This window comes from Crinia signifera, chromosome 19, assembly GCF_055691185.1.
Source record: "Crinia signifera chromosome 19, ASM5569118v1, whole genome shotgun sequence".
In the NCBI taxonomy this organism is placed as follows: domain Eukaryota; kingdom Metazoa; phylum Chordata; class Amphibia; order Anura; family Myobatrachidae; genus Crinia; species Crinia signifera.
Genome location: NC_139226.1, coordinates 47,981,260 through 48,001,964, shown reverse-complemented (window position 1 = coordinate 48,001,964; position 20,705 = coordinate 47,981,260). Strand labels below are relative to the sequence as shown.

General features: G+C 48.1%; 1 protein-coding gene across 2 annotated transcripts in view; it reads right to left on the bottom strand.

Moving 5' to 3' along the window:
* Nucleotides 1-1,007: 1,007 nt before the first annotated feature.
* LOC146042500 (uncharacterized) overlaps nt 1,008-20,705 on the bottom strand; it is a 33,438-nt gene continuing 13,740 nt past the window's right edge. The window contains exons 5-9 of one of the 2 annotated variants that reach the window (XM_083162528.1): nt 17,656-18,808; nt 16,234-16,442; nt 7,405-8,515; nt 3,110-3,190; nt 1,008-1,230 (exon numbers count right to left, since the gene is read on the bottom strand). In XM_083162528.1, coding sequence (XP_083018654.1) covers nt 1,207-1,230; nt 3,110-3,190; nt 7,405-8,515; nt 16,234-16,442; nt 17,656-18,808 — 2,578 coding nt within the window. In that variant the 3' untranslated portion in view covers nt 1,008-1,206. The remainder of the gene's footprint in view (nt 1,231-3,109; nt 3,191-7,404; nt 8,516-16,233; nt 16,443-17,655; nt 18,809-20,705) is intronic. The other variant, XM_083162529.1, reaches the window with a different exon arrangement.

Sequence of the window (20,705 nt, the reverse complement as noted above, 5' to 3'; positions counted from 1 at the left end):
CACTGGGCGGCCTGGTGGCGGCCAGAGAGGATGCAGGCCATACACACTGTGTGGCCTGGTGGCGGCCGGAGAGGATGCAGGCCATACACACTGTGTGGCCTGGTGGCGGCCGGAGAGGATGCAGGCCATACACACTGTGTGGCCTGGTGGTGGCCAGAGAGGATGCAGGCCATACACACTGTGTGGCCTGGTGGCGGCCAGAGAGGATGCAGGCCATACACACTGTGTGGCCTGGTGGTGGCCAGAGAGGATGCAGGCCATACACACTGGGCGGCTTTTAAGCTGAAAGCAGCTCAAACTACAAAACTGATCTGCTTTCAGCTCAAAATCGCCCAGTGTATATGGGGCTTAAGGGATGATAGCAAATAACAATTGACCATTTGCTCTTAAACACTGGAAAATAGACAAAACCTGCCTGTTCAGACAAATTGGGTAAATCACGGATTGACAATTATTATTTAAGGGGTGTACACATGGAGCAAATTTGTGCTATTTTCTAAGCAATCTGACTACATTGCTTAGAAAGTAAGCACAGATCTCTCCGTGTGTATGCTCCGAGAGATTAAATATCTCTTGCTAACTAAGTCAGTGCATGCAGTCAAAATCTAGTCAAATTGCTTAGCAAATGACTGCAAATCTCTCTGTGTGTACCGAATGAGAGATACTGATCACAATCTCTCATTCTGAGCCATTACCAGGCCTTTTTTTGCTTAAGCAAAATTGCTTAGCAAAATCACTTAGCAAAATCACTTAGCACAAATCTCTGCATGTGTATGTGCTACCCATGGGAGATCTTGACACCAGCAAAATTGCTTAGCAAAATAGCTTAGCAAAATTGCTTAGCACAGATCTCTACGTGTGTATGCCCCTTTACTCTCATCCATTACCAGACTTTTCATTCCGACTTGTCAGATCTGCCAGATAATTGTATTGTGCATGCCCTGCTTATGTCTATGGATAGCTACTAGCTACTAAACACACACATACACACAGACTCCAACAACAGATTGTGGAAAACACTATATATTTACATGCATTTCCAAAATATTGACTCAAGAATGATTTATATAAAGTTAACAGTAAATCCAAAACGCTGCATGATTCTGGTGGATTGACATGTCCGACGCGGAGAGATGAGAACTGCACTCAGTACGCTTCTGGTGACCGGGAGTATGCAGGAATCAGAGCTTTGGGCAGGGTCCTACGTTACCACATCTGGTCCACATGCTGCTGCCAAGACAGACGGAAGAGAAGACTTAATACAAATGGTTACAGGCTGCACAGACCTATAGTATAATGTATATTTAAACATAAAACAGAGATTTTACATGGAATGTCACTAAAAACTTGAGATACATTGCACTGAGCATCCTAGGTATACAAACTGGGTTTTAATTGGCACACACAGATTTTATTGTGATTGTTAAAGCCTAAAACAACTAAATGCTACCCTGCTCTGCAATACTGTTGGCACTGCCAGGCAATAATAGACTCTTACAAAGGATTTGTGTACTGGACACGATTTGCCAAGTGTTAGCTAAAAAGAGGGCTGCAGAGGAGAGGCCGGGCAGGAGGGCTGCGGTACTGACAGCGGAGAGGCCGGGCAGGAGGGCTGCGGTACTGACAGGGGAGAGGCCGGGCAGGAGGGCTGCGGTACTGACAGGGGAGAGGCCGGGCAGGAGGGCTGCGGTACTGACAGGGGAGAGGCCGGGCAGGAGGGCTGCGGTACTGACAGGGGAGAGGTTGGGCAGGAGGGCTGCGGTACTGACAGGGGAGAGGCCGGGCAGGAGGGCTGCGGTACTGACAGGGGAGAGGCCGGGCAGGAGGGCTGCGGTACTGACAGGGGAGAGGCCGGGCCGGAGGGCTGCGGTACTGACAGGGGAGAGGCCGGGCCGGAGGGCTGCGGTACTGACAGGGGAGAGGCCGGGCCGGGCGGCTGCGGTACTGACAGGGGAGAGGCCGGGCCGGGCGGCTGCGGTACTGACAGGGGAGAGGCCGGGCCGGGCGGCTGCGGTACTGACAGGGGAGAGGCCGGGCCGGGCGGCTGCGGTACTGACAGGGGAGAGGCCGGGCAGGAGGGCTGCGGTACTGACAGGGGAGAGGCCGGGCAGGAGGGCTGCGGTACTGACAGGGGAGAGGCCGGGCAGGAGGGCTGCGGTACTGACAGGGGAGAGGCCGGGCAGGAGGGCTGCGGTACTGACAGGGGAGAGGCCGGGCAGGAGGGCTGCGGTACTGACAGGGGAGATAGGATGGATATGGATGGATGGATTGGGGGGGGGGGGGGGGGGGTGGTGGTTTCAAAGGACCCATTTTAGGGACACCCAGACCCATCTTTTGGCGCATCTGCCTCAGTGCAATTTTAGATGTCACCCTTAGACGCACCGGGCAGAACCTATGGCAGGAGCAGTTTCTTGGAGCCCCATATGAGCGGCTGAGCGTCTTTGGATGCTGCAGCTTATAGGGACACGCCCACATCTGCTAAGCCACTCCTGTTTTCACCCAGGAATGCCCAATGAAATCCATAGGCCCTGCACAATGGATAGATTATGTTTTGCATATGGTAGAAGTCCCACAGACACAGTGGGGGTGGGTGAGATGTCGGTCTCAAGCCTAAATCGCTCAGATCCAGTGTAAAACAAACAAACAAAAAGTCCCCCAGAATATTTCCTAACTACTTTAGTATTCGTACAAATAAGTTTCGGAGCTAGACACATGTTGCTTAGTCACCTGAGTGACGCATGCAGAAAGGACACGCTGAAAATGAACATGGCGTTTAGAATCCATCTATGATACAGTATCATCAGCTATTAAGTTTAATAACGTTAGTGTGCACAGAGGCATGTGCAAATATTTACATGCTCACACAAATTATGTATTCATACACGCATAGCAAATACTGAACACAGCTCTGCAGGTTTCTGTGCCTAAAGTCCTCCCCCAGACGTAGGTCACAGATGCTGGAGGTGCAGAATTCCTTATAGAACCACAATTTGTACCGCACAGTTTGTCTATTGCAGTCATTCTTCACGGGATTTAACATATAATACAATGCTAAAATAACACTTCCAACTCCAGCATTATGCAACAGTTAGCAGACATTTCCCCGTACCTCATAAGTAGTATTTTCTGAGGAAGTAATTTCATATAGAGGGTCTTCATTCTCGGATTTCAACTCGGGAAGCTCACAAACCTTTAATTTTCCAGAACACAAACAAAACTATATTACAGAGAATTCATTACAAAACGGTATGTATTGAAACATTTTTCACAAAAAGTGATTTGACACTGCTGTGCAAGAGAATGTGTGCTCCTAAATAATACTTCCCAGCACACCCCTTTCACCTCTGCAGTTAGTCTCCCCCTTCCCCTGTAGCAGGACTCCCTCTGTCCGCCTGCAGTTCCGCTTCGCCCCACCCCACCACTTTAACATCCCCTTGGATAACCCCGCTGATCCTGGCACCTCCAAACTCCTCTCTCTCTGCTCCTCTCTTGGCCTATCTCAGTGGACTACCTCTCCCACCCACATCCAAGGACACTCCCTCGATCTCGTCTTCTCTCGCTCTTGTTCCCTTACTGACTACACTATCTCAGCTTTTCCTCTTTCTGACCATCACCTCATCTCCTTCTCCCTCACTGCTTCCCCCTCTCCCACCCCCCCTCCCAAGCGCATTGTCTCACGGCATAACGTCAACACACTTGATCTTGCTGCCTTCTCAAACACGCTGTGTCCTCTTCTCGCCCCAATCGCCCTCATGTCCTGCCCGAACCTCGCTGCCTCCCTCTATAATGACACCCTATCTTCGGCATTGGACTCTGCCTGCCCTCCCTCCTCTATCCCCCTTCGATGCTCCAACCCCCAACCGTGGCACTCACCTATCACCCGATTCCTTAAAAAGTGCTCTCGCACTGCTGAGCGCTTCTGGAAGAAATCACGCTCCCTTGCGGATTATCTCCATTTCAAATTCATTCTTTCCTCCTTCAGCTCTGCCCTTGCTCTGGCCAAGGAATCTAAGTCCCTCATCCTTTCCCAATCATCCAATCCCCGCAGGCTCTTCGCCACCTTCAACTCCTTGCTCTCCCCCCCCTCCTCCAGCTCTTCCGTCCTCCATCGTAGCTGCTGATTTTGCTACCTACTTTTCAACCAAAATCTCCTCTCTCAGGACTGCCATCACTGCTGCCATGACCTCACCCTCTCCCTCCTCCCCTCCTACATCTCCACTCCCCTCCTTCCAACCCCTGTCCTCATTTTACCCCACCACTGCTGCTGAAGTCCACTCTATCCTTCAATCCGCTTCTCCCTCCACCTGCCCGCTTGATCCTATCCCCTCCAATATTATCCGTCGTCTCAGTCCATCAGTCTGCTCTCACCTGGCTCACCTCTTTAATCTTTCCCTATCCTCTGGGATCTTCCCTTCCTCCTTCAAACACGCTCTTGTCTCCCCAATTCTCAAAAAAACAAATCTGGACCCCAACTCTCCATCCAACTACAGGCCCATCTCCCTCCTCCCTTTTGCCTCCAAACTCCTAGAACGTCTGACCTATAATCGTCTCCTAAGCCACCTTACTGCTAACTCCATTCTAGACCCCCTCCAATCCGGGTTCCGCCCTTTACATTCCACTGAAACTGCCCTGACCAAAGTAACTAACGATCTACTATCGGCTAAATCCAAAGGCCTCTTCTCTATCCTCATCCAGCTTGATCTGTCGGCTGCCTTTGACACTGTTGACCACCCTCTCCTGCTCAACACCCTCCGCTCCTTTGGCATCACTGGCACGGTCTTCTCCTGGTTCACCTCATACCTCTCCGATCGCTCCTTCTCCGTCTCCACTCCGAGCTCCTCCTCTCCTACTACCCCCCAGCCAGTCGGTGTTCCCCAAGGGTCAGTCCTTGGCCCTCTCCTCTTCTCCCTCTACACCACCTCTCTGGGCACCCTCATCAGCTCCTATGGTTTTCATTACCACCTTTATGCTGATGATACCCTAATCTATCTCTCCTCCCCCGACTTATCCCCATCACTTCTGTCCAAGGTCTCCGAATGCCTCACGGCCATCTCAGCCTGGATGACCCAACGCTTCCTGAAACTAAACATGGCTAAAACTGAACTTCTAATCTTCCATCCCCCGAACATCCCCTCTTCTCCCACTATCTCCATCAGCATTGGTGAAACCGAGATCACGTCCACCGACCAAACGCGCTGCCTCGGTGTCATCATTGACTCCTCCCTCTCTTTCACCCCCCACATTCGTGCTCTCTCACAGTCTTGCCGCTTTCACCTACGCAACATCTCACGCATCAGACCATTTCTCTCCACTGACGCGACCAAAATTCTCATTCACTCTCTTGTCATCTCCCGCCTTGACTACTGCAACATCCTTCTCTCTGGGCTACCTCTCACCCGCCTCGCACCTCTCCAATCCATTCTTAACGCTGCTGCTAGGCTCATCTTCCTCTCCCGCCGCTCTACCTCCGCCTCCCCCCTCGGTTTATCTCTTCACTGGCTCCCCATTCCTTTCCGAGTTCTCTTTAAACTCCTCACCACCACCTACAAGGCTCTCTCCTCCTCCACAGCTCCCTACCTCTCTTCACTGATCTCTATCCACACTCCCTCCCGTCCTCTTCGCTCCATCGCTGACCGCCGACTGACCTCTCACCTAATCACCTCCTCCCACTCCCGTGTCCAAGATTTCTCTCGCGCTGCCCCCCTGCACTGGAACAACCTCCCGCCACCCATCAGGCTATCTGATTCCCTTACCTCCTTCAAGCGCTCCCTCAAAACCCACTTTTTTCGACTAGCCTATCCCTCCTCCTAACCTCTTTTGATCCTCCTATCCTGCCTCCGTTCCCCTCCGTTCCTACTTATCCTATTGTATTTCGTTCGTCCACCCACCTATTTTTAGTATGTTAACTCTTATGAGCAGGGCCCTCCTTCCTCACGTACTCACCCTACCTCATTACCTCACCTGTGCTCCTGTCCTGTTCTTCCCTTCCTCTACTTCATCTTCGGTCTCCTTGACTATTTTGACACCTACTTCTGAACTGATGCTGATTTTAGTTCTACCAGCTATACCCCTATTTATACTGTATCTTTCTACACACCCTGTACGTTACCTTGTAATTTGTTTTTTTTGTTTGCTATGTACGGCGCTGCGGACACTTTGTGGCGCCTTATAAATAAACGTACTACTACTACCCCCCCCCACACAGCTCGACTCCCAGTGCCAGCAGCCCTGCTCCCCCCCCCCACCTAGCCTCAGCTCGACTCCCAGTGCCAGCAGTGCTGCCCCCCCCCCCCCCCCCACCACACACACACACCCCAGTTAGACTCCCAGTGCCGGCACTGCTCCCGCCCCACACCGCAGCTCGACTTCCAGTGCCAGCAGCACAGCTTCTCTCCCTTGCAGCACTATTGCCTCCCTCTACATCATATCATTTACACCATGACGACATTATAAATGTTTACGTGATGATTGCATACTGGGGAAGCATACAGGAAACCCAGCGTTGTTAAAATCTTTGGTATGCACTTCATTATTACATTAAGGGCCTGATTCTGTTTCACTGGCAAAATCCAACTCCTTCTTTAATGGACAAAACCATGTTGCACTGCAGGCGGCTGGGCAGATGTTACATGTGCAGAGAGAGTTATGGTGTGTACACACTCGTACAATCATGACTATATTACAATTTAGACTATCTGCATACAATATGTACAATGTAGACTATCTGCATACAATATGTACAATGTAGACTATCTGCATACAATTTAGACTATATAGTGCAGATCTGCACTATATAGTCTATGCAGCCAAGACTTTCTGGCTGCAATAAGGGAGCGCAAGGGTTAAAACCTGTGCGATCTGCATGAGATCCAGATGAGATTTTGATTACATAGTCAAAATCTCATGCACATTGTACAAGTGTGTACACACCATTAGATTTGGGCGAGTTATTTTGTTGTGCAGGGTAAATACTGGCTGCATTATTTTTACACTGTAATTTAGATTTCAGTTTCAACACACCTCACCCAAATCTAACTCTCTCGGAACATGTTACTTCTGCCCCACCTGCAGTGCACATGGTTTTGCCCATTTTGAGAACAAATTTGTACTGCAATCAGATCTGAATAAGTGCAGGTGGGGCAGATGTAATGTGCAGAGAGCGTTAGATTTGGGCGAGTTATTTTATTTCTGTGCAGGGTAAACACTGGCTGCTTTATTTTTACACTGCAGTTTAGATTTCAGATTGAACACAGCTCTCCCATATGCAACTCTCTCTGCACGTTACATCTGCCCCACCAGCAGTGCACATGGTTTTGTCCATTAAAGAAGGCATTGGTGAGTGAACCAGAATCAAGCCCCAAAGCCTTAATTAATCCACAAAATAAAATGAGAGCTTGAAATTACCTGTTGGTCTGATGCAGGTAAGCTAGATTGCTCATAGTCACACATTGATGCAATGTCGGCATTCTGCAGCTGGACATCAGCAGCGGTAGAAGGTTTCCCTTGCCCGTCAAGTACTGCACAGAGGCATTGATGCAAAGACGACATATAGCCGACTTTCGCTTTCAGTTTTGAGTGAACCACAGACACCATTTGAAATAGATTTCTTTCAGTCTCCTCAGTCCTATTGTCCTTTTTGACCCACATTTTTCTGCGTGGATGCCACGTGTCGTAATAATATTGATATATGTCTTCAGGACAGATCGCTCTTAGGTCATTCAGATATCGCTCATAGACCTTCATCGAGCAGGTCTGGGAAAGGATATGGAGGAATGTTTTAATTTGAGCTTCAACCGTAGTATCCAAGAGGGAGATCCGGGAGTAGAACAAGTTCAGAACCAAATGCATACAGTACCTGAGGTTAGAATGCGGAAAATAGGAACCCAGGTTAATCGGCTGCTGGATATCGGGATTGACGGTTACGAGTTTTACCTTGCCGCTCAGTGTGGGGACAATCTCAGTCAGCAAGCCGGTAAAGAACTCAAATGTGTCATCCACGCCTTTCCTGGCAATGCAATAAGCACACGGCGTCCACTCCTCTTCTCCCTTTACCTTGCAGTAGGTGGTGTACAAAGCAAAGCTTTGACTGAATTCTAATAAGACATCAATAAAGAGATGCTCGGGGAAATTTTGGAGGACATCTCTCATTGCCGTGGTCATTAGAAAAATGTGCTTCACGTGTAGTTTGCCTTCTACAAATACCAGTTTGACCTTGGCTGCGGGGTCGGAAAAGAATAACGATTGCAGTTCCCCAAGGACTTGAGTGCGGTCTTCGAATGCGCCAGATCGAAAACGAAGGAGTCTCTTTAGGTCGCTTGGCTCCAGGAACTTCTTAGAGATGTTGTTTGCCACTTGTACTGGTAATCCCCCTGCAGGCGATGGCTTGTATTTCTTCTCCGGAGGGCCGTCGCTGGTCTCATCTGCCACGTGGGTGTGATGCAAATTGCTTTGGGTGACAACTAGCTTGTCCTTCTGGGGACCCAGTGACAGCTCAATGAATGCTGAACAGTTCTTCCTGAATGGAAACAGAAGACAAAAAAAATACCACATATGAAGTACTGCCCCTTTAAGAGCAAGCAATTGCAAAATAAGGCGGGTTTATAATAAAATCAACAATTAACTACTCCAGAGGCCTGTTCATTTGTAACATGTTTCAGAAGCACCTCACTAGGAAATGTTCCAGTCTTGTTAGGTTGCTTTTAAGGATTTTTCCATAACTGATCTATAAAGTAGGGATGCCAATCCCGGGATCGAGAAATGCTCAATGCTGGGATTGGCATCCCTAATAAAAAAAAAAATTCCCCAACCAATAACCGTGGAAATTTACTTACTTAGCAGGCAGTGCAGTCGGGGAACTGGACAGGCGCTGCAGTCTGTGAGCGGGGAAGGTAGTGCGGGGTGCGCAGTAAGCGGCCGGGCCAGTGGCAGCGGAGCGAGTGGGAAAGGCGGTGAATGCGCCGGCCTGCGCAGTGAGAACTTTAGCGGCACGTTGCGCAGAGCCGCGCGCCCGGTCAAGACAGCTGGGCAGCGTTTCAGCGAGTGATCTGACACTGCACGGCATTAAGACTAATCCTGAAATCCCGCCAATTTTGGGGCCAAATCCCGGGACCCCTCCAATCCCAATACCAGGATTGGCCATCCTTGTAAAGTAATAGTGGGGAGAAGTTGCAGTAGTGTATGGGAGGCTTTACAGCAAGGGTATGAGTCAATGGGCGGTATTCAATGAGGCTGATTCGCCAGGTTTTTATGGCGATTTTGTGCTGTAAGGCAAATTTCTGACTAAAACGGTGAATCACCCTATTCAAAGACCAGATGGCGAATACATTTCAAGGTTTTTTTCGCCATGATTCACCGAGTAGCAATAGCTATCTTTTTATGGTGAAGTGGAAGGTGAACTTTTAAAATAAAGTGTTTTGTTTTTTACAATTGGTGTAAAAAAATCTGGAATTTTATTCTGAGGAGGGGCATGCTATTTTTATTCATGTGCTGTAAGCACATGAATATATATTTAATTTTAAAAAATAAAGGGATTTTTGTAAGAACTTACCGTTCGAATCCCTTTCTCTGATATGGTCCTGGTGACACAGCTCAACACTGGGATGTAGGAGGGTCCGAAGGAGCCAGGCACCTATCCTAAAGCTTTAGAGGGTAGGCTCCTCCCCTACTGCATCCCTGGACTCTTCAGTTCAATCTTTCAAAGCCACTGGAATACATTAACTCAGTACAAACGCCTGCACATATTATATGCACATTTTATAACAGAAACTGTTAACTCTTAACCATTTTAACATGAACATCATGAAATTCTGGCATACTTACTGAGCGTAAGGGAGGGATCGCTGTGTCACCAGGACCATATCAGAGAAAGGGATTCGAACGGTAAGTTCTTACAAAAATCCCTTTTTCTCTTTCAATGGTCCTGGTGACACAGCTCAACACTGGGACGTTTCAGAGCCGGTCCTTTGGGAGGGTACGCTCAGGTCTGCAGCTCTCAGCACTGCTCGCCCGAATGATGCGTCCTCCGACGCGAACTCATGGAATCTATAGAATTTGGCAAATGTGTGAACAGATGACCAAGTGGCAGCTCTGCAAACCTGCTCAGCTGTGGCCCCATGTCGGACCGCCCAAGAGGTGGCAACTGACCTGGTGGTATGCGCATTTATTCTGGCCGGTACAGGCCTACCCACTTTGGTGTATGCAAAGGCTATCACAGAACGCAACCACCTAGCAATGGTCTGCTTAGATGCAGGCCAACCAATTTTATGTACGTCATACAGTACCAATAAAGTGTCAGTTTTCCTAACACTCTTCACTCTGTCCACATATATGCGTAAGGCACGCACAACATCCAAAGTCTTCAACTTGTCCCTTTTCTTGGAACCCTCTGGGGGTTGAAACACAGGTAGAACTATCTCCTGATTTAAATGGAAGGCAGAGACTACCTTCGGTAAAAATTGCGGCACTGTTCTCAGAACAGCCCTGTCATCGTGAAAAATTAAGAAGGGAGATTTGCATGACAAGGCTCCCAGCTCTGACACCCTTTTAGCGGATGCTACTGCTAACAAAAACACTAGCTTCCACGTGAGAAACTTAAAGTCAGCCGACCTTAAAGGCTCAAAAGGTGCCTTCTGAAGGCAATCCAAAACCAGTGACAGATCCCAAGGTGCTACTGGTTGCTTGTAAGGGGGTTTCAGTCTGGATACCCCTTGTAAAAAGGTTTGAATCTCCGGTAAAATGGCAATTCTTTTTTGAAAATAGATGGACAAGGCCGAAATCTGCACCTTCAACGACTGAAGGCTTAGGCCCGAAGAAAATCCATCTTGTAGAAAATCCAACATTTTTGATAATTTGAAGTGAGATGTGTGAGCTTTTTGCCTCTCACACCATCTAATATAAGTCTTCCAGACTCTATAATAATTTGCCGAAGAAACAGCTTTTCTGGCTTTTATCATAGTCTGCACTACTGCGTCAGAAAATCCTTTCTTTTTTTAAAATGGCGGTTTCAATAACCAAGCCGTCAAAATCAATCGATCGGAATCCAGGTGATTGAATGGGCCTTGTCTTAACAGGTCTGGTCTCAGAGGTAGACGCCATGAATCCACTGATAACCTCTGAAGCCTCGAGTACCAAGACCTCCTTGGCCAATCTGGGGCCACAAGGATCACCGGAACCTTCTGGTCCTGTACCCTCTTCAACAGTCTCGCTAACATTGGAATTGGAGGGAATGCATAAAGAAGGTCTCCCTGCCAATGAGTAGTCATGGCATCCACTGCCTCTGCTAGCGGATCTCTCGTTCTGGCATAGAACCTGGGCACCTGATGGTTGAACCTGGATGCCATTAGGTCCAAATCCGGAGTTCCCCACATTGCCGTGATCTGGTGAAACACCTGAGGATGTAGGCTCCATTCTCCTTCCTTGAGCTCCTCCCTGCTCAGGAAGTCTGCTTCTATATTCTCCACTCCTGGAATGAATATAGCCGATATGGCAGGAACATTCTGTTCCGCCCATAGGAAGATTCTGGACACCTCCCACATGGCCAATCTGCTGCGTGTACCTCCCTGGTGATTCAGATACGCCACAGCTGTGGCATTGTCGGTCTGAATCCTCAAGGGGAGGTTCCTTAACCTGTCTTCCGCTAAGGAGATCACTTTCCAGACAGCTCTCAGCTCCAAGATGTTGATTGGTAACACTGATTCGTCTGCCGTCCACAGGCCCTGCAGCCTGAGATCCAGGGCTACTGCCCCCCAGCCCCTGAGACTGGCATCGGTAGTTACTACCAACCAGTCCCAGGTCTGTAATGACCGACCCCATTGAAGGGAATCTACCTCTGTCCACCATTTCAAGGAGTCCCGAGTGTCCGCGGACAGCACTATCAACTCCGTCTTCATGGACAAAGTGTTTCCTGACCAGGCTGACAAAATGTTCCATTGGAATACTCGTGAGTGGAACCTGGCAAATTGAAGCGTTTCGAATGACGCCACCATTTTCCCCAGGAGTTTGAGGCACCTCCATACTGACAAGCTCGGAGCTCTGAGAATCTCCTGAACTAGGGTGACCAGGTCCCTGGCCTTTATCTCCGGGAGAAATACCCGATGGAGATTGGTATCCAGTATGACTCCCAAGAACTGGATCCTCTGTGATGGTACCAACTGAGATTTTTGTAAGTTTAAAATCCAGCCGTGAGCCTGCAAAAAACTGATGGCCTCTTTCAAGTGACTTTGCAGCAGGGTTGCTGACTCCGCCTTGAACAGGAGATCGTCCAAATAGGGTATTACTGTGATTCCCCTGAGCCTCAGCACTGCCGCCATCACAGACATTATCTTTGTAAATACCCTTGGCGCGGTTGCTAGCCCAAAGGGTAACGCCCGGAACTGTAAATGCAGGTCTCCTATGGCAAATCTCAACAGCGTCTGATGTTCCGGGTGAATGGGAACGTGCAGATATGCGTCTTGGACATCCATGGACGCCAGAAATTCTCCCTGGTCCAGACTCAGGAGAACAGACCTCAAAGACTCCATTTTGAAATGGTCTACCCATAGGTGAACATTTAAGGACTTCAAATTTAGTATTGGTCTGAAAGACCCGTCTGGTTTGGGCACCAGGAACATCGTGGAGTAAAATCCTTTCTTCCACTCTGCCCTGGGAACCGGAATTACCACCCCTTTTTCCAAAAGGGAATGAGCCGCTCTCATCAGAGCTGTGCGCAGGAGCGCCTGCTTTGGTATGGGTGTGGGGATGAACCTCTTCGGAGGGCGCCCTCTGAAAGGGATTTTGTAACCCTGGGTAATAATCTCTAAGACCCAGGTATCCTGGTCTAGAGAAGCCCAAGCGTCCCTGAAGTGTGTGAGACGCCCCCCCACCTTTATCCCTGCCGGGCTTATCCCCAGGCAGTCATGCGGAGGGTTTATCCTCTCCTTTAGAGGCAGGCTTCTTATGGAAAGAGCCAAACTTGGACCTTTGAGATTTGCCCCTGGAGGTCTGAAACCTTCCCCTGAACGACTGTCCCCGAAAGGACGCACCACCTCTAGGGGAGGGCCGAAAGGACGGCCTAAAAGCAGCGAATCTGGATGACTACTTTGTTGAGGAGGCCGGCAGAAACGTACTCTTGCCGCCTGTGGCTTGTTTTATAATCTCCTCAAGCTCAGAACCAAAAAGTAACTTTCCCTTGAAAGCTAACAATTCTAGGGCCTTTTTGGACTCATTGTCCGCTTCCCAGGCCTTAAGCCAGAGTACTCTCCTGGCATTAATAGAGACTGTGGACACTCTGGTAGCCATTTTAAGAGCTTCCTCCTCTGCTTCCACCGCATATTCTGCCGCGGCCTTAATCTTTTCTGCTACCAGCAAAGCACCAGGGTCAGCCTGCAGTATGGTGCATAACTCACCAGCCCACTCTATAATGGCCTTAGAGACCCAGGCTGAAGCAATAAGGGGGCGCAGGGTAAACCCCACCCCTTCAAAAATAGCTTTGAGGTTTCCCTCGAGCTTTTTATCCACAGAATCTTTAAAAGCTGCACCACCCTGTACAGGCAATACCGTAGCTTTTGATAAACGTGCCACAGAAGCATCCACAACAGGCACTTTTTCCCAGAGTTCAGAATGAGACTCCGGCATGGGGTACAGACTAAGGAATCTTTTAGGCATCTGTAGCCTCTTATCTGGGGTTTTCCAAGCCCCTTCCAATAGTTCCTGTAACCCCTCATCTGAGGGAAAAGTAACAGCCTCCTTCCGCTGTCGCTTAAAAACACCCTTAACAGGGGTCTTATCCTCAACAGACAGTTTTAACGCCTGTTTAACAGCTACAATGAGATCCTCTATACCAGCAGCAGAGGTCTCTTCAAAATCATCACCCTGGTCCCAGGGTGTGTCAGTATACTCTCCTTCCTCCTCCTCTAACACATTAGGCATAGCATAAGACCTTTTAGGGGTCCCTGCAACATCATCCATTTTGTCCAGTATTTCACTGAATCTGTTGATCCCTTTAGCAGTATCCTGCATCACTTGAATAAGCGCAGGATCTGCCTGGGTAAGAGGCAAGGAGCCAGACGACTGCTGAGATGATGGCATAGGTCTCTGTGATTCTACCAGCACATCACTCTGCCTGTCCAGAAGCTGCACCAAAGCGTTTACAGACCTGCCTAGGGCACTGGCCCACGCAGGTTCACTCTGCTCTGCCCTATGGTGTTCACTGCCCATGGGTCTCACATCAGCGCAAGTAATGCATAAGCCCCCCTTGGCCATCTGCTCAGGGACAAACTTTTGTGTGCAAACATTGCACGCGCTCAGTGCACTAAGGGCTCCCTCCCCCAAAACCACAGCCTGATGCTCAGACATGATGCAAGTGAAAAATATATATATCTCAATATACACAGTGCAAACAATTGTACAAGCGCTTATACAAAGTCAATGCACCCAGTCACTTAGCTGTCTGTAGGTTTCAACTGCGGGGAAGCGATGCCCAGGAAATCCAAGTCACTCTGCCAGGATCAATTAGCCAGCTAAGCTCCGCTGCAAGCGTTCTGAAAGGCGCCAAAGTCAGAGTGAAGGAAGAGACCAAAAGTCCCTGCTGCTGCGGGGTCCGTGACCTTTTGGCGCCAACCACCCCCAGCTAGCCGCTCCTTAGGTAGGATTTCCTTGTTCCAGTGTCTCCCCCTCAAATGGGGACCACTTGGAACATGCCTGTCACAGCGCTGCTGTCCTCTCAGTCAGGAGCTCAGCGTGTAAGCTCCGCATAAAATGGCCGCCGCCATCACGGAGCGCCTGTCCCCCATGATCCCCACCTAACTGTGGAGCCGGTTTCAGGCTACTCCGGAGCCCAGGCAGCCTCTTAATAGAGGCTATGAGCGCAGCACAGGGAGACCAGACAGTGTCTACCCTGTGCACAGATAGCTGACAGGACGCGCTTCTGTCAGCTCCTGCTGCGCTAGCAGTGTGAGGATTCACTATGAGAATCCTCACACTGTGCCTACCTAGCTAGGGTAATAGTTAATAAAATAATAAAAATCCCCTAACTACTCTATTTCTTCGGCTGCTCCGCAGCCCTTTAGAATAGCACCCACTCCAGTGGGCACCTAACACGAACTGGGGAGTCCAGGAATGCAGTAGGGGAGGAGCCTACCCTCTAAAGCTTTAGGATAGGTGCCTGGCTCCTTCGGACCCTCCTACATCCCAGTGTTGAGCTGTGTCACCAGGACCATTGAAAGAGAAATATATATATTTTTTTTTTACACAGACCAGCCAGCAGGGGGCCGGAGCCGAGCCGCTCATTACATATTCATATATTCCCTTCACCCGATCATTACATATACATGATCGGGTGTAGTGAATATACGCGGTCCCCTGCTGGCACCCCGGGGGGGGCAGCCTGTGCTGCCTGGCTCCCAGGGAGCCCACCTCCCCCCCACAAACGTTCTGGGGCAGGCAGGGAGACTTCCATCTCCCTGCCTGCCACCGTCCTCAGGCTCCCTGCGGCGTCCGCCGCAGGAGCTCAAATTCGCCAGTCACGGGCAGAGAGCCCCTGACTCGTTGAATACTGGAGCCGGCGAGGCTCCGGAACGTGGCGGGCAGTGGCGAATGTGCAGCGAATCCTAAACAGGATTCGCTGCACGTCGCCAGTATTCACATTGAATACCGCCCATTGTGTTGACATGCATTGGGTCAACCACTGAAGGTAGACAGGGCTCAGGTCAACATGGCTTAGGCTGACAGCGTTGGAAGGTCGACACAAGCATTAGGTCGACAATGGCAAGGACGACCGTCAGAAGGTTGACATGACTTTCCCATTTTTGGTCCTGAATGTCGACCTTCTGACTGTTGACCTATTGCTTGTGTTGACCTTCCAACCAAAGCCCTGTTGACCATCAGTGGTCAACCTAAATTGGGTCGACCAAGTGACCATATCCCTACAGCCTACAAAAGCTCACATATGCCTTTACACCTGTTTATACTACTGTACATGGCAGGTGTGTATAATACAGCAGTGGTGGCGCCTAAATTACTTTTTTTTTTTTTTTTGTAAAACTTTAGCAAGCAATCTGAGCGTAGAAAACAAACACGGCAGTGTATCCAATAATTGGGACAGAGAAAACTTACATTTTAGAGACAATCAAAATAAAACTGGGGTTAGGTTGAGCAGAAGAGTGGTCTTATACCCCACCCCCCCCCCACAAGTCCTGACTGTATCCGTTCCACACAATATGAAGATATATTTGAAATTAAAGCCAAAGATTTGCATACCAGCTGCAAGAAAGCTGAGCCCAGCTGAACTTCAAGGCCTCGGCCACGTTTGGAGCAGCAAGGACTTCATCCACCTCCTCTTCATTGAGTAACGAAGACGAATTAAGTAAGTATTTCTCTTGAGTCCATCCTTGCAAGTAAATGCAAAAGTCGTCCCAGCTCTGGAACTCTTTGCCAATTAGCTGCATTTTTAATGTATCGTCACAATCCTAAAAGGGGAAAAGAAGGCATATTTGCTTCAGCGATGACAAGGTATGTTAATGTAAAGTTTATGTATTCAATTCACTTTGACAAAGAAAAAAAAAACACAATTGTTGGAACTTCGAGTACAACCAAGTGATCCTACTCCCACCCGTAACAGAAAGTCACAGATGGGAGTAGGCTATATAAAAATTGACTGAGATACCTGCAAAATATATGGTTTGCAAATATAAGTGGTATATACCATGTGTTTAAATATGCCCAACAAATCTTTAGTATAGGTAGTGGGGTCATATGTACAGGCAAAATTCCACTCGGCAGTCAGTCATATGGTTGAACAGGTTTGTTATGATTACTCGACAGATGCATTATACAGACACCCATTGACAGTCAGTCAAAAGACCAAAACTGTCAATATACCGACATAGTCACATGTCAACATGTCTTTCTTGTCTATGTCGACATGGGCACTGTCTGATCATGCTTCGGGCGCGGTGCCTCGCTGCACTCGGCACTCTATTATATTCCCCCTCCAGGTCTACCGCAGAGGCATGTCCCCTACACACATGCCGAAATTAAAGCATTTTGAAGAGACTTTGCTGAGTTTGGCTAAGTCACTTAGAAAATGCGCCTACATCGGTCTGAGAGACAGCAATGCGCGCCGCTATCGCTGGACGAGATTTGTGGTCAGTGAGCACAAATCTCACTGATCGTCAGTGTTCTCCACCGGGCCTTCAGCGCTGTGTGCTGAGCAACCTAGCGTCACTAGAAAGCCCTACACACATAAGCATACCCGTAAATAATCAACTCAGTCTGACAAACTACTAGAAGAACAGCCCATTCAGAAATGTAAAGTAATGGTGCCTGCAACCCCTTTGTTTGGTCTGTTACATTTTAAGCCAGGCATGTCCGCACTATGGCCCACCAGCTGTTGTGAAACTACAAGTCCCATCATGCCTTGCCACAGTTTTGCTATTTGGGAATGCTAACACCATGGCAAGGCATGCTGGGATGTGTAGTTTCACAACACCTGAAGGCCATGCCTGTTTTGAGCCCTTTCTGGACATGATAGGATGTCACATATTCGTTTCTTTGGTATGTTCACGTCACTTCAATCTGACAAAACAATACATGGAGGATATTTTTGTCAGGAGATGGTAGAATGTAACTACTCAACTCTATAAGCACCTTCATAGGAAGAACGAAAAGCACAAAAAATACCGTATTCAATTCTGCAGTAGTGACAAGCTCTTCCACAGCACTGTCATGGGTCTCTTCAGTCTTCTCACATGAGGTGTCCAAGTCATAAGCAGGAGCACTTTGGTCCGTCATGCAAGTATTACTGGATTCTGATGGCTCTTGACCTTGGCCTTGCTCCTCCACCAGTACCGCATGCAGACATTGGCTCAACGACGACAATGACCCTAGATGTGCTCTTAATTCTTGATGCTTCAATTTGACATAATTATAAATAGAGTTCTCCACATCATTTGCTCTACTATCCTTCCCAGACCATAAATTCCAATACGGATGCAAGGTGTCAAAATAATATTGAAAAATTTCAGCCGGGCACGCAGACTTTAATTCATTAAGGTACTGGGTGTACATGTCCGTTGATGACGTTTGAGAAAGAGAGACCAGTAACGCTTTGATTTGGGACTGTTCCATCTGACTCAAGAAAGAAATTTTACAATGCATGAAATCCAACACAAGCGGCAAGCACAGCTTAATCGTGGCATTGGGAAGCAGCACCTGTAAATCCAAAGGATTCTTGATGTCTGGGCTCAGGGTCAAATGCTTTACTTGCTTATCCAAATTAGGTTGGACTTGCAAAACAGAAAGCATGAGGAACCTTAGTGTCTCAATGGACTGTTTCCTTGCAAAACACTGGGCGCAAACCTTCCAACTAAAAGTCTCATCTTGGCAAAGAACGGAGTACAAATCAAATTCTTGATTAAGGCCTGGATGGAAAGCCACAACTATGTTTTCTGGAAAATGGTGAAGTAAGGTCTGCATGGCCGTGGTCATCAAAAATATATTTTTCACTGTAAACTTATCATCTATGTAAAGGAGTTTCAATTTTACACCCGGATCAGTATTAAAAAGAGATTCCAATTCATCCAGAAATTGTGACTCCCTGCCGAATGGGAATTGTAAACGGAGGAGCTTTGTCAAATCTGTTCTGTCCATGAACTTGTCAGACACATCCGGTAACACTTTAGCTGGGGCATCCACAAAGGGTTCTGGGTTTCTTGTAAAACGAGAAGGAAGGTCAATCTCTGAATCGTGGCTGTGATTGAGGTCCGCCTTTGTGATTATGAGTTTGTCCATTTCTGGGCCCAGTCGCAGCTGAATTGTAGCCGGACAACGCCTCCTATTGAATATAAAAAAAAAAAAAAAAAATAAAGTTATAGAAAGGAATTACAGTGAATTCTCTTGAGAAATAAATAAATAAAAATTGGTCAGTGTGTATGCACTGAGCGAATATCAGCCCAGCGATTTTCCCCATCATATATAATTTTTTGGGAAGGGTTTTAAAGCTCACTGCTACCTCAGTAAGCGAGCATTTATATTGGTGGCTTTAAATAGTTGCAAAATGAAAATGGATAAGTAGGAAGACCAAGAGGAAGCATCAAATTGGTACTCGCTGAACCCTCTGCATTCCATCAATGGGCTGGTCCTCGGCCAGACCAAGGAATGCTGCTGCTAGGAGCAGGCATGGCTCATTCTTGGGTGGTAATGCTGTTTAATACCACTTCAACATTGGCACAGTCTCGCTATACACAAATATACTCCAACATGTATATAAGCCTTTTCTTAAGTAACCAACTATTTCACACTGCATTTAGATTAATCGATGCAGTGCAAAATTCCGTTTTCGGCCATGTAGTACTGAGAGCCCCGGTAAAGAATAACACGCACTATCAGGGTAGGTTTGGAACTAAAGTTGAAGCGACATCCCCAAAGGTTTAGTCCATTTTGGCATGATGGTCATCGCCATGTATTATTTGTATTAATAAATTACCGATATGGATGCTAAAAAATGCAAACAGCCCCGAAAAACTGCTAATATAGGCTCAGCAGAGGGGGTGAGAAATAAGTCAGCTGTGAAAGACTTAAGCAGGCCGCTTCCCTTTAGCAGCAGAGCAGTGTAAGGTTAACAGGTGAGGGCGCGGTGATCAACTTTGGGTATACTGTACACTACAAATTACTGTTCTCAGCCTCTGGAAACTGAAACATAGGGCGGTATTCAATGTGAATACCGGCGAGGTGCAGCGAATCCTGTTTAGGATTCGCTGCACATTCGCCACGTTCCGGAGCCTCGCCGGCTCCGGTATTCAACGAGTCAGGGGCTCGCTGCCCCTGACCGGCGAATATGAGCTCCTGCGGCGAACGCCGCAGGGAGCCTGAGGACAGTGGCAGGCAGGGAGATGGAAGTCTCTCTGCCTGCCCCAGAGCGTATGTGGGGGGGGGAGGTGGGCTCCCCGGGAGCCAGGCAGCCCCCCGGGGGTGCCAGCAGGGGACTGGGTATATTCACTACACCCGATCGTGCATATGTAACGATCGGGTGCAGTGAATATATGAATATCTAATGAGCGGCTCGGGCGCCCCCTGCTGGCTGCTGTGTAAAAAAAAATATATATTTTATATTTTAAAAGTTCACATTCCACTTCTCCATAAAAAGATAGCGATTGCTACTCGGTGAATCATGGCGAAAAAAAACCTTCAAATGTATTCGCCATCTGGTCACTGAATAGGGTGATTCACCGTTTTAGTCAAAAATTCGCCAAACAGCACAAATTTGCCATAAAAACATGACGAATCAGGCTCATTGAATACCGCCCATAGTCTCTCTCCAATTCATTAACCAGTAGATCGTTAACCTTCATCGTACACTTCGGCATATGGAATATACATACTATACATTTATGCTGTGTCCCTGCAAAAAAGCTCATTCTGGGAGTTGCCTGTAGGTGGTTTACCCTGTATATAGTCTGTATACCCTTCCCCATTATCAGATGATTCTTTACACAAATCAATAGCTCCCTCTGAGGAATCTTCTAGTACATTATTCAGAACTATGGCTGCATGTGACCTTGTCCTTGTAGCCTATGCAGGTGTAGGCATTTCCTTCTTTGATACAAAGTCCATGTAATTGTATTGTTCAGTAGGTTGCCTATCCTGCTTAGTAATAGAGTCTATACATAATGCTGGTCTGTAATCATTAGGTTATAAAATCTGTATGTAACACACGAGACATCTCCATCGTA